At 34.9% G+C, this 15,477-nt stretch overlaps 1 protein-coding gene across 1 annotated transcript in view; it reads right to left on the bottom strand.

Moving 5' to 3' along the window:
* Positions 1-758: 758 nt before the first annotated feature.
* Positions 759-15,477, bottom strand: part of LOC150094310 (uncharacterized) — a 125,628-nt gene continuing 110,909 nt past the window's right edge. Inside the window, exon 9 of the mRNA XM_090412143.1 lies at positions 759-2,433. Within this exon, the coding sequence (XP_090268269.1) occupies positions 1,516-2,433 (918 nt within the window). The 3' untranslated portion in view covers positions 759-1,515. The remainder of the gene's footprint in view (positions 2,434-15,477) is intronic.

Here is a 15,477-nt window from a genome sequence, read left to right as displayed (position 1 = left end):
ACTCAACGTGCACAGGAAAATAAGACTGAGCCCTTAGCTCAGTCATAAATATTGCAATTTCAGGTGTTGAAAATTTTTTCACTTGGTTATATTAGAAATTAAAGATGCCAAGAAATTAGATAAAGGATTAAACCAAGAATATAAGTGTGAGCAAACAAAGTTTGCACATGAAGTCACTTCACAACTGGGCTACTTGTATATAGAAGCTAATGACTTCACATCAATTGATTTAGTATCCCGTAATGCAATGCACACATCCTTATAGACATGTATAATGCTATGCATTATGGGAAGGGCCGCTGCCCAGAATGGTTTCAACCTTGATTGAATACCAAGGTATGCCAAAGTCATATTTCCCACTGATGGGACCTTAATAAATCAAAACTGGTCTTGGTAGTGGCCATTCCCATAATGCATAGCATTATACATGTCCATAAGGATGTGTGCATTGCATCATGGGATACTAAGGCAATTGATGTGAAGTCATTAGCTTCTATATATATATATATATATATATATATATAAAGTAGCCGAGTCGTGAAGTGACTTCATGCACAAACCTAGTTTGCTTACACTTCATTAAAGGATTAAATCAAGAATATAATTTCTTCGCATCTTTAATTTATGCAATTTCATGTGTTCAGAAGAATGTAGAATTCCTACGGAGAGATAATACAATAAACAGTTTTAGTAATCAATTCAGTAATTGTTTGGCTTTCTTTATTAACACTATCCTCATTTCCCTGGTGTTTGTTTTATTGTCTTTGCTTTTTGCTCCATTCATAATTTGATATGCATTTTCAAGAGAAGAGTGAGCAATGCAAAAAAAATAATAATAATAAAATAATATTAAAGTATATTATTCCTTATTTTCTTTCTTCATTTGATTTTAATATAATAGGGAAATCATCAAGTCAGTCCCTATGTAACATTTTTTTTTTTTTTTTTTTTATCTACAGTGATGTGTACCCTCAGACAGGAATTCCAAATAAGTGGCAGAATCCGACATTATTTATGAGACTTTGACAAGCCTCAAAGGAGAGCACATTTATATAAGTAATTTACAGATGAACATCTCAGTGAAATAATTTCTCAGATTAAAAAAAAAAAAAAAAAGCATGCAAGATCCCAGAAATATTACATGCATCGCTGCTAACATAAAACATCATAAAAGTAATAAGGAATATTAAAGTGACCTGCTGAAACAAGAAGACAATGAGCAATCACTCCTTTTGGTTGATTTACCTAGTAATTTCATAATCAAAACTAATAACATATGCTACTCAGTAAAATGAGTAGCTTACTGCATTCAGGAAGTTACAGAGAATCTACTTACAAAGTTAATACACAAAAATGCTTTTTTTTTTCATATGCACAGTAAAATCTTGTCCTGCAGATGATCATTCTTTACTTAAGATAATGTGCACTCAACCTGAAACACCTATTCTGTGTATTCATTTTGTGACAATGACACTCACCTGTTTCACATTGCTCAAATGGATGGAATCCAACACTTTACTTTTCTCCAGAATGTGAACCAGGATTAAGGATACCATTGAATCTACTTTCTATTTCTCTTTGAGCCCTAGAATGTTTTACTTTTTCTTTAGGAAATTCTGAATCTCCTGACTGCATGGCGAATTTTCTAACCTTTTCCTTAAAACTTAATTTCTCTGGACGATTGGCCCAAAGTTTCTGTTCATCATTGTCTTTTTTCTCAAATTTTGTAAAACTTGATGCTTTTGAAATCCGATAGATGTCAGTGGCTTTTCTCATTTCAGAACTGTTTTTGGCATGAGATAATTTAGGAAGAGGTTCACAGTTTGCATTTTCACTGTTGCTTGCTTTGTGTGGCACTATCACAGGGTCAGGAATATTTGCCGAAGTCTGTGTTCTACCATTAGCGTTAGTGCAGCTGTTCTGTTTTAGAGCTTCTGATTGGGCATCTGTTTGGGATACAGCACAATTTGAAGAATTTCCAGTTATGCATGGTAATGAACAAATGCTACCATTCAATACAGGTAAACCTTGCTTTACTTTTCCCAATTCCGTGGTAACGTCACTCACTGTTCTGGTCTTTGGAGGAACTGGGGGTGGTTTCCGTACTTGAACATTAGGAACAGGATTAAGTTCTTTTGCAATAGATACATCTACATTTTTCCGTTTATTAGATTCCTTTACAATACTGGTCTCCCTAGGGGTGGTGAGCTGAACACTATTTCTCATACTTTCTGGGTTATTGGGAACATCAGGAACTGCTACTTGTGGTTTTATCTTAACGGGCAGACACTGTTCATTTTCTTTTGAAGTTTGTGTTGATTTCGCCTCTTTCGGCATATGAGTAGACAATTCAGCTATTGGTTGAGGTTCACTCATCCTCTGCCCTTTATTTTCCTGACAAGAGTGGCTGTCATGTGTCTCTGAGTTTTCTTCCTGAAATTATTATAAAAAAAGTCATGAGAACTGCAACATACTCATTTCTAAATACACAAAGCTGCAGAAAGCAGCAGCATAAAAAAAAAACAATCACTTTGTAATGATTTTTTTCAACGAAGTCTTGAAAAGCACAAAACATTAACAAAATAAATGAACAACAGTCCCACTATGAGAAAGTATTTTTTGTGTAGTTGTCAGAAAACAGAGAAGAGCTATATTTGCAAATAAGTTCCAGGAGCTTTTATACAAATAACCAGCTAATTCTAGATTCTATCCAAAGACAGTATTTAAATGTCATGTTGCATATTATATCTTTTTCATGAATGTTCTGTGTTCTTGCTCTCTTTAAACATCATACCATGAATGATAAGAAAGTGTGTGTGTGAGAGAGAGAGAGAGGTCTATGGAAGAGATATTAGATATGAGCCTGAAGCTAAATGGGGATAAAAATCATGACAATGCAGAGTGAGTAAACATTAGACGAATAAAATAGAACAGGTTGAGTTTAAAAAAAAAAAAAAAAGAAAAAAGTCAGCTGAAAGTTGAATAGAGTGAATTGTAAAACTGGGAGATAGAGAAGAAACTAGTCAAAAAAAGTTATCAAAAAAGAATGAGAGTAGCAGTGAAGGTCAGGCAAGGGAGTGTAGAAAAAGGAAAAGTAAAGAATACGAATGTGAAAAGAATGAAATAGGATAGAAGTAGTTTGCAAAGTAGAGAATGAAGCAAAAAATTATTTACCGGTTTTCAGTGTGTAGAATAAAAGTGTGTTAAAGAATTACATACCTGAAGGAATGCAGAGAGTAAATATCAGCTTCACTCTGAAGAGAAGCAACAAAAGAATGTGTATGGACAATTGCAATGGTCAGAACATCTCTCTTATTTAAGAGTGTGTCAGTCATGCATTAAGTGATTTTAGAGGAGTGTTACAGATGATGAAAAATAAAAAGTAATTGTTTATTAATAATGTTAAATGTAATGACTTTATGTGGTAGAATATTCACATCAACAATAACTGAGAAATGCGTGTATATCAGAAGACACATGTTTGAGATGAAAAAACAGAAAATCAAACAGTGTGATGATGAATAAATTTGTTTCCTGAATTCTGTTTATATTAAAAAGGGAGAAGGTTAGTCCCCCAGTAACTGTGATTAATGATATGCATTAACAAAACAACCTTCTGTGAGTAGGATGCACATAAAAAATACCATGGGACATAAGCATTAGTTAATCCAGAAAACCTACTTTTTTTTTTTACTCGAGAGACTGAATACTAAACTTTTATCAACTGGTAACCTAGTACAAATGCTTAGATGTTGATTATCATTCTTGTTTCAAAGAAGCAATAAACAATATTACCAATAATTTTCATAGGCATTTCCATAGGTACAGGCAAGATATATTGATCTTAGTTGACCTTTCGCTTGGTTGAACAGCGGGAAGGAGTGATGACAAGAGGCCATCCCTGGAAGTTACGAAAGGAAACTGTGAGAAGGAGGGTGAGGAGTGGTTTCTTTGCATGGAGGGTGGTTGAATCATGGAATGCATTGCCTGATGAAGTGGTGAGAGCGAGAACTGTCAATGAGTTCAAGGAGTGGTATGATAGACTTTGTGTTTCTTGGGGGGGGGGGGGGGACCTCCCCTCGATGAGTCTTGATAGACTTTGTGTTTCTTAGGAAGGACCTCCCATAATGAGTCTTTTGACTCCATGGAGGCCTGAAGTATGCATGTGAGCACAATAGGAAGGTAAACAATAGCATGGATCCACCTCAAATGTCCTCCTCTCCCACTAAAAAAAAAAAAAAAAAAAAAAAAAAAAAAAAAAAAAAACAGGTGTGTTAGAAACACTTGTGGTACCTATCTGAACAGCCACATCCTAGAATCTTTTCGATCAAAAAACAAAACAATAAATATCTTTCTTTCTTGACACTTTAGTTACTCAACTACCAGACAGATCCTTATCTTTTTTGATCTACAGGAAATCTACCCACAATGATCAATACATCCCTCACTTGCCACACCATCATCCCTTCCAACAGTATGGTGTTATTAAAACTTCAGCAAACAGAGCTAAAACCATATCAACTGTCACATCTCTAATACTTTTTTTATCCAATGACTTCTCCCTAAAAAAGAAAACATTACATCCTTCTTACAGACCAAATCCTCCCCAAAAACAGATCCCAAAAAATCTACTTCCATTCCTTACATCCAGGACATCTCACAGAAAATTTCACATGCTCTTAAAAGATATAATATTCAATCTTCCTGCAAGGATAGACTTTGGTAGATTCAGATGTAAATACAACTGCAAGAGTTTTTTTTTAATCTGACACAGCTCTACAACACTTTCCTAATCTAAAATAATTGGTCTGCCATACTCCCAAAAATAATGGAAACTATCATCATGAGACTTCAGCTAAAACATCAGAGTCTATGCCTGTAGTTGGCACCAATTAGGAAATTAAGATTATTCCATTTTGAATTCATTCTGTATTTGACTTCTTACAGTTGTCCATCAAGCATGTGTATAGAATATCCATAATATCCATATGCTTATGGTGGCCATAACAAAATATTGGTTAATCGTTTAATAAAAAGTTATTTAATTATTACTCCTAGATGTGTGCCGCTTCCTCAAAACAAAATTCATTTCATTATCTAGAATGAGACCACTAGCCTACTTACTGAAGCAGAGTAGTGGTCTCATCCTGCTTTATTGAACTGAAGCACCTGAATTAACCAGAAAAATTTCCAAGCACCCTAGTCTCTAGAGCAGGGCTACCAGATTCAGACATAAAAAAATTTTTTAAAAATCTCCATCTAAAGGAAATGACCAACTTCCATGTCTGCAGTGGGATATGAATCCACTCCACTGGTTGGAGATCAGATAACATATTCTGCTTGAACAGGCTGGCATTTGGTTCCATGACCTGTGCTACACTATCTCTCTCTCTCTCTCTATCCTGCCACTGACATTGATTTTATGAGCAATAACTGAGCTTAGTAAAACATGTCAATGTGCATCATGCAAATGAAAAGCAATTTAATTACTGGGATTTTTTCACTGTATCAGATCATTATAATGGTAATATTTACGACAAATTTGGTAGAATTCTATTATTATACAGTTATCTCCATGGAGTCTTCTGATTCACACATTATCCATCATTCACACAATACCTATCATAACTCTCTTTAAACTCATTCACTTTATGAAGCATCCCCAACCATCTCTGGCAACCCATTCCACATATTCACCACCCTCTAAGCAAAAAAACTAGTTCTAACATTCTTGCTAACCACACTCTTACACAACTTCCACTGATAGTCCCTTGTTTTCTTCCTTCTTGCCATACACTGAAAAAGAAGTCTTCAGTATCAATCCTCTAAAAATCCTTTAATAACTTTAAATGCTTCTGTCATGTCTTCTCTTTTTTGCCTATCAGCTAATTTTTGAAGCCTACAGACCATTAATTTATTCCCATAAGGAGCATTCCGCAGACTTGCCAGAATCTTTGTCACCTCTCTATCTCTGCTTGTTAGTGTGTTCTTCAAACCATGTAATCTGATGTACTACTCTTTTGGTTACCTTCACAATATACCCTTCAAACTTCAACTCTCTGTCCACAATCACACCACTCACATAATCACACAGCTTCTGATCTCTTCCCAAAGTACATCACCTAACACTTTGCCATATTAAACTGGCAGCCATTTACCTTTGCCCATACTGCTAGTCTGTTTAAGTATTCCTGCAGGATCTCTGAATCACCTTCATTTATCATTGTCATTTCAGCTTGGCATTGTCAGCAAACAACTGAATATTTCCTGTCAAATCATTTCCTATATCACTGATATAAATTAAAGAAAGATAGCCAAATACTGAGCACTGTGTCACTTGCCTTCTTGTGGCTCTACTCCTCCATAAACCACTCTCTGAAATCTGTCCATCAGCAACCATCATCATCAAATTCCTGACATGTACCCTCAAGGGGTGTACAGGATATGATAGTACTACATGAAAAATTTACATCATTACTAACTTCCTATCTACAATTTTCCTCCAAATCAATCTGTTACCTGTCAAGACTCCAACATTATCAGATCTTATATTTCTGTTTTCTAAGACACTTTTTGCTGTATAAATCCACCTATATCTTGGTCTTCCTATTAGTCTGTTTCCTGCCAACATGCCAGAGAACACTTGTTTTGCTAATCTTTCATCTCCCATTCTATTTAAGTGACCATACCACCTGAGATTAGCTCTACTAACGCATTTCTGGATGCTGACATTGTCAAGTTCTTTCCTAATATTCTCGTTTTTAATATGATATTGCCATTGATGCCATCTGTTCACGCCTCTAATATCTGTGGTCTCTAGTCTTTGGTCAAGTGTTTTACTTCTGACCCAGCTCTCAGATCCATAAGTTAAAACAGGTCTGAACACCGTCTTGTATACAGCTAATTTAGTGTTCCAACTAATTTCTCTCTTATTCCATATGAATTTATTCAATTGACTTCCTACCATACCAGCTTTATTGATTCTGTTGTCTATTTCCATATTTAATTTACTATCTTCACTAAAAATCGTGCCTAAAGTAGCTGAAATGTTTTACTTGTTCCACAGGTTCCCCGTTCACAACACAGTTGACATTTTCAACAATTCCAGCTATTTTCATTGTCTTTGTCTTTTTAATGCTGACCTTCATACCATATCTATTAAAACAGTCAGGGCCGCCGAGAGGGGGTGACATCTGAGACTTTTGTCATGGGCCCGGCATCGAAAAGTGCCCAACCGTTGGGCCCCTACGTGTGATATAACTGTGTTTATAATGCACGGTTTTAATTCTCGTAATAATACAACAATGATAAAGGATAATGGCATATCGAGAATGATACTGTTTTGTTTTAGACAGATGCTACGCTCTTTAGCCGTCTGTCTAAATAAAATCTTTAGCCAAAATAAAATATTTGCAATCTAGTACCATATCGATTGATATTGCAACAGCAAATGTTGAGTCTCTTCTGAAAGACTTGAACAATTTAGAAATAAATGGCAAGATGTTCTCTCTCTGAAGCTACACTTGTTGCAATTGAATTGGGTATAACCCCAAATGTCAAAAAACAGTCGAAAGCGAAGAGAATAAAGCTAGCAGATGAAGAAAGTGCAGATGGGGATGATACACAAGAACATTTTAAAAGAACTGTATATTTTGTTATACTGGATACAATTATTTCCCAACTTCACATGCGTCTCACATCTTTAAAAATCATTCAGAATTTATTTTCACCATATATTAAATTTTCAAACAATGAATCATCAAGAAATTTCTGACTCGTGCAATAATTTAATAAATAAATATTCGAAAGACTTAACAATATCTCTGAAAGACGAAATCTATCACATAAAAAAGATTTATAACGGCACGTTTAAAGATGTTATACCAGGACTAGATTTATTAAATACCATTTATAAATTTCGACTTCAAGTGTTTTTCCCGAAATTTGTACTTCAATCAGAATTTTTTGCACAATACCAGTAACAGTTGCCGAAGGTGAAAGGACGTTCAGTAAACTTTCAGCAATAAAGAGCTTCTGTAGATCATCAATGCTCCAGGAAAGATTAAATGGCTTAGCTTTGCTATCAATAGAAGATGACCTGGCAATGAAAATTGATTATAACGAGGTGATTAAAGATTTCGCTAACCATAAAGTGAGGAAGTGGATGAGGCAGATGAGGCAATAAAAATTGAAAAATTCTCTTTTTATTTAATGTTTGTATTTTGTATGGTATGCAATGTACCGAAATTTGAATTTATTGTATACTTTTTTTAAATGAATGTTTAATGTTTTATATGACTTTTTTTATTAAACAAAAGTGATACATTTTTTTAAGTGGGGCCCGGACCACAGACTTGTCACAGGCCCAAAAATTTCTGTCGGCAGCCCTGACAACAGTTATTCAATTTAGTCAGGGAATCTTGCAAACGTGTAGTGGATTTATTTAAAAGTATAACATTGTCCCCATAAAGCAAAGAGCTGACATTAACATCTCCAATTCTGATATCGTGTTTAATACTACTTTCCTTCATGAATGTGATCCATATAGATCAGGGTTTCTCAAACGTTTTCTATGATGGAACACTTCACAAATCCAGAAATTTTCACAGAACACCTTGGTTATTTTGTAATGTATTAATAATAATTAATTGGTAATTTAGCCATTTTTATTATTAATTAATTAAACATCAATTAAACCATCATTAAATTAATTTGTGCTGATTTTCATTGATATATCCTATTCTGATCACGAAAAATTTATATTACAAGTACTTACGAGCGAATGCAGACTTTTTCTCCTGTGTGCTGGTAGTTTTCCCCTCCTTTTGTACATCCTGGAGATCTTTGTAGGCTTGAGGTGGATGACTCACTATCTGTTCTGTCACAAACACCTTCAATAAGAGATTTCTTAATACCAAAATTAAACAAAGTGCCTTGTCTCTTATTCATATTAGAATTTAAATCTGTATTCCTATTACTTTTAAAAAAATCACGGCAACTTTGGTTTCAGAACAAGCATTTACACACTGCAATACGAATTTGCGAAGAAAGTATTCAGTATTAATAGATTTGAGAACCGGATACAGACTACCTTGATCTTCAATTTCATTGGAAAAATTTTCTTTATACTTCCTTGCTGATTGGTCACTGACCAATCAGCAAGGAATTTGCAACACAGATGTTATTTCATTCAGTTTTGAGAACGCGCCGCCCATTGTTGTAATCAGCTTGCAGGCAATTTTTATGATCGGTCATAAATGGTGGCATTCTCTTTCCCGATTGTTGAAAGATTTAGATGTATGAAAATTAACAATAATTCATGAATATTTCCATGTTTAAAAATCTGCCACTTTGTCACTGACATTTGCTACACAGATGTCATTTCCTTCAGTTTTGAGAACAGAGGATATGCCACCCATTGTTATAATCAGCGTGCAGGCAATTTTTATGACCCGTCGTAAACAGCGGTATTCCCTTTCCCAAATATTGAAAGGTTTCGATGTGTGAAAATTAACAATACACAGATGTTATTAGGCATTCTGGGTCTGAGCTTTTCGACATATTCACGAATATTATTCTCCTCAGAATATTTCTACAATAAAATATTTATTCATGAAAAATGCTTAGAAAACTAAAATGACATATTCCAGAACTTCTTGCGGAACACCTATTCACCTTCCCCGGAACACTAGTGTTCCGCGGAACACAGTTTGAGAAACCCTGATATAGATAATGAATAACAGAGGGGATAATGTACATCCTTGTCTCACACCAGATTTAACATTAAACCATCTTCCTGTACTTCCTTCAATTCTAACTGCTGACTTACAACTCAAATAAAGACTAAGTATTGCTTGATATAATGCCCCATTGACACCATATAATTAGTGTATTGAATAGCTTCTCTCTTGGCACCTTGTCATATGCCTTTTCCAGATCGACAAAACTTAAATACACATCTTTGGAATATTCCCATGCTTTCCCAACTATTTGTCATAAAGTGAAGATCTGATCCTGACAGCCTCTATTTGGCCTGAGTCCATCTTGTTCTTCACCAAGCTTTTCTTCCACAATTCTTCTCAACCGTTTCTCAAGTATACTTGCATAGATCTTGCCAGGAACACTCAGTAAGGAAATACCTCTGTAATTCTCACATTCAGTTTTATTTCCCTTTTTATATATGGGTGCTATTAGAGCTCTACTCCAATCATCGGGAATTCGTCCCTCTGTCCAGGCTTTCTGAACTATGCAGTGCAGTGCAGCCACTGTAAGACTTTTATACCACCATACTTCAGTATTTCTGGTCAAATATCATCTACTCCTGCTGTCTTTCCACATTTCAAGCCTTTGATGGCTTTTTCTACTTCAAGTATGGATATGTATTCCTGACTGTATGCCTGTTGAGTGTTTTTTACCACTGTGCTATAACTACTTGTTTCGTTTAGCAATTTTTCAAAGTAATTACTCCATACTTCAAGGATATCTTTTTCTCCCATTTTCATGTCACCTTTATCATCTCCAACTCCTTTTACAGCACTCTTTCCTCCATTTCTAAGCTTCTTCAACAACCTCCAGAATATCTTACCATCTGCTTGATTTTCTATGTTCTTGCCAAAGTCCTCCCATGACTTTTGTTTAGCTAGTTTTACACAAGTTTCACTTTCTTACATTTGTCTTTGTATTCTCTAAGAGCAAAAGCTGACTCATTTGCCAGGAACTTTTGGTATGCTTTCTTCTTTTCCTTCACTGCCTCTTTAACTTCCTGTGTCCACCATGTAGTTCTGATTTTTCTATCCTTGCAGATTACCTCACTACATGCCTCTCTTGCTGAATCAATCAGGGTTTTCTTCAAGGCTTGCCACTGAATCTCCAAGGTTTGGTTCCTGTTCTCAAACTCTTTCATTTTTTCTTCAATAATCTTTGTGTATTTTAGTCTACAGTTCACATCTGAGAGCTGCTCAACTTTTATTCGCTTTAAAACTTTCTTACATGTTATTCTTTTCAATATAAAATTCAATTTATCCTGCTCAAGACTAAGTAGTGATCACTTCCAATGTCAAATCCTCTGTACACTCTGGTGTCCTCCACCAGGGAGAAAACATCACTATCAACAATAACATAGTCAATGAGACTTTTCTTATTCCTTGCCTCTTCTTTCCATGTGAATTTGTGTACATTTTTATGTTGGAACATGGTGTTAGTAATAACCAGTCCATGTCCTGAGCAGAAATCCAACAGATATTTGCCATTATTATTAGCTTTGCTCTTTTCTCCAAATTTTTACAAAATATTTTTGTATGTCTCACAATCATTTCCTACTCTGCTATTTAGATCCCAAACAAGGACCAACTTTTCCTTTTTCATTGTGTCAGTTGCTTTTTTTAAAGCATCAAAAAATTCCTCCACTTCTACCTTAGTAGAACCTTCTGTGGGACCATAGGCACAAATAAGTCTCATTGTCCAATTCCCCATTCTGATATTAGCCGACATCACTCTACTTGAGACTGCCTGACATTCAAGAAGATTAGCCTCGTATTTTGTGTTGAATAATGTGGCAACTCCTTCTTTTCCTCGATTGTCATTTCCTGAATATAACATTTTGTATTTATTGCTCAGAAAGATCTCACCAGTTTTTGTCTTTTTTGTTTCAGTCACCCCTATTATGTCGATCTGGTACTTATCTAATTCCTCAGCTAGCTCCATTTCTTTGCCATTCAGGTTTCTGATGTTGATAGTACCAATCTTTAACTCTGGTGATGTTGAGTTTGGGTGTGCTTTCAGATTTGTTCCAGTAGCTGACTTTTCGCTGTTCGCCCTGGTTCCCTGACAAAAACAACGGGGCCTTGTTTAACTGGGCGACACCCCAGCCAGCATGAAATTTTGTCGTGTTGTACCATCATTTTGTATATTGGTTTAAGCCAATAAGAATACAATTTGGTCGGCTAAATCCCAAATTGCCAGCCTATCCTCGTTCGTTCAGTATCCAGGTAGATACCCAACAGGGTGCACCACGAGAAGGTGAGGATTGGACATTAGGTCAGAAGCCCTGGTCAATTCTCTGCATTCCTTTAAAGGCTATGTGGAGATCATTTCCCTTATCCAACTCCACATTCATTTGAATTATAAAAAGCAAGCAAATTATTAAGGCAAGACTTACCCTTCGCAAAACCATATTGTCCGTTACAGAGTATCATATTCCTATCCACCTCCAGTCCTGAATTCTATCTTTCACGAATGCCTTAACCACCACTCCTGAGATATTGATTGTCCTATAATTTACTACCTTTGTCTCGGAGTCTCCTTTAATGCAATGGGACTATTTTGCCCACCTTCCACTCCATTGGCGCCTTCCCAGTACTGAGACTTAAATTAAATAGTTCGGTCAGAGGAGTTGATAATTCTCTTAAATACATGTGCCAATATGTCATCTAATTCCATGCCTGTGTTCATATTGAGGTACTGCAATATTTTAAGCGATTACATTTCTTCAACCTCTATTCTCTGATCAGTCAATTGTAACTGTTGAATCATTTGTATACCAGCCAAAATAAATATCTCTTTGCCTTAACTCTCTGCATCCCTAGAGTATAACTGACATCCTTTATCTTAGCTCCAGGAAAACATGATTTCATCACACTCTCTTCAAGGACTCCTTGTATCAATGAATCACCATACAAAATCCTCTTCTAGTTCTAAATCAAAACTAGAAATTGTAGAATGAAGGTTTGTTATCTTAGTATCCTAAACTTAACATGCCAGAGAGAATGAACCAAATTCTTGCTATTAAGTTTGACAATGTTTTGAGTTGGTTTGGATTTCTGAATACAGCAGTAATAGTCATATTGCACTATGTCTATGATAAAATATGCATACCTATCATAGAAATGATAGGTATTTTATGTAGAATGATCCTTCGTAAAAATATACAAAAATGAAGACTATATTAGTTAGAATCTTCCCTAGTGAATAAAGTTTAGACAGTATTATCTATATAGCACTAATTATAAGTAGAGACAGTTAAAATATATTATATGGATAAAATGATGTTGCAGTACTCATGCAATGGTGATTCATCAGTTCTTAAATGTATTTAATGATTGTATCCTAGACAGGTTTGAACAAGAAAAAAATTGTTTATATGATGGGTGTACACACTAACATGTTAAAGTTTAAGTTCAGGCTTCATCTGTTGAGAATTCATTATGGGCATTCCCTTAGTAGGAAGAATTTTGATATTAATTTGCATATACTGAGTGCCTAAATTTGAAAAAATAATGTAAGAGAGCAATAATGCAGGAAATTACTAATAGCTGAGCAAATCTTTTGTATAAATTTTGTTTACTTTCTGCCAGCGTGTTTTTCCATCGGTTAATTCAGTGGCATCATCAAAGCTGCTTAAACATAACAATATAGTATACATATTGGTGGCCTGGTTGTCCAAGCAAATAGCAACTCCATGCTCCACCTTAGAAATCATAAGTTCAAATCTTGCCATGGTATAGATGTTTATGAATGTTTATAAGTGGTAGATGACTGGCACTTTTTCCAGTTTGAAACAATACTCTACTTCTTGGTGGCCTATAATGGAATTCAAATAAAAATAAACATATTCTAGTATGTAATGAGTCTATTTTTATTACTGTGTTAGTTTTGTACATTTCAGTTATGTTTACTAATTGAAGAGTCAACTCATGATGAACCTTGTTAGTAGAAAGTCATCATCATCCTTTCAGGGATTTAGGCCCGGTGGCCTGTTCCAGTCTCTTTCCATCTTTTCCCTGGTTGAGCCTGACTTCTATATCCTCCAACTTGAGTGGTGTGAGAGTATTTTTTGGGTAGTCTTGAACTGTCCATTCTTTTGATATGTTCAATCCACTTCTTTCAGTATTCATATACTTTGTCCAATACTGAGTCTATTTTTAGTTCTTTGGATATTTTTGTGCTGCTTCTTCTGTCCCAGAGGATATAGCCTACTGTCCTTCATAGGAATTTCATTTCTCCAAGTTTCTATTCATTTTTCTTCTGCAGTTTTTATAGTCCATAATTCACTTCTGTACAGTAGAAAAGATCTTGCCAAAACTTTATAATCTCTTATTCTTGTATGCTTTTGAACTTGGTTAAGTTAGAAAATATTCCTTATCTTTAGAAAATTTGAAATTATGATGTCAATGTCAGCTTCTTTTGTATATGATACAGCACATCCAATGTATTTGAAGCAGTTAATTTATTCTAAAATTTTATTTTCAATTCATGATTTTACTTCTGACTGGAAATGGTCCTTTAAAAAGCCATGATTTTTGTTTTGTCTGTTGACAATTGCATTCCAAATTTTTTTGCACTTATGTTTAAGGCGTATATTGATTTTTGGAGTTCATCTTCACTTCTTGCTTTGATTATTTGGTCATCTGCTAACAAAAGGGTATTAAGTATAGTTCCACGATACAGTTTAAATGCCGGTTTTATATTTTCCTTCCATTTCTTTACTAATTCATCTATATAGATATTAAATCTATATAGATGAACTTTCTGGGCATCCTTGACAGACCCCTCTGTTTTATTGATTTCTATTCTGTAATTTTTTCATTGATTCATACAGCTATTTGGTTGTTCTAATATATATGTTAGTTATTGCAGCAAGCAGCTAATTTGGAATGTTTAGATTCTTGAGTATGGTCCACAGTTTGTTCCTAAAAACTCTGTCAAAGGCTTTCTGGTAGTCTACAAATGCTATGTGTGTTTCTATGTTGTATTCGTGATGTTTTTCTATTAAGATTTTTAACGTAAAAGCTGGATCAATGCACAATCATCCTTTTCGAAAGCCATTTTGTTCTTTGCAAAGTTTATCTTCTACATATGATTTACGTTTTGAAGTTAATATTTGTGCATATAACTTATAACCGGTATTTAGAAGACTTCTGTAGTTTTCACAGTTGCACTTATTGCCTTTTTTATATATTGGAATGATAATTGCCTTATTCTAACTTTCTGGAATTTTTCCTTGCTGCCAGATATTGATAAATAATTTTAAAAGTCGTTTGATGAATAGGATGCCTGTGCATTTTATAAGTTCTATATTTATTCCATCTTCTTCAGGGGATTTTCCTGATTTGCTATGCTGCATTACTTGTAATGTTATTTCTTTCACTGTATAGTTAGCATTATGTTAGCAGAAAGTACTGCAGACAAAATTTATAATAGCCTAAGATCTACCAAAATTGTAGGTCTGTATGGATTTTCTGAGTTAGATGCTGGATCTATGATAGCACTGGATAAGAGCTGAATTTCAGATAGAGATCTTAAAACCTATAGTGCATCTAATGAATCAGTACAGATCATAGAGTATATCATATTTCAAATATGTTCAGCCAGCTAACCAGACTAGCCTGGTTTGAACAAGTGGATGGTGTCTCAATTCTCCGCCTTATATGCTCTTGTCTGAAATGCAGCTTCAGGCCTCCAGTAACTGCTGCCTAGGAA

Source organism: Typopeltis vanoorti, chromosome 22, assembly GCF_054136105.1.
Source record: "Typopeltis vanoorti isolate ZY-2024b chromosome 22, IOZ_Tvanoo_1.0, whole genome shotgun sequence".
NCBI lineage: Eukaryota > Metazoa > Arthropoda > Arachnida > Uropygi > Thelyphonidae > Typopeltis > Typopeltis vanoorti.
Note: the sequence above shows the minus strand (reverse complement) of the source record. Positions and strands in the feature narration are given on the sequence as shown.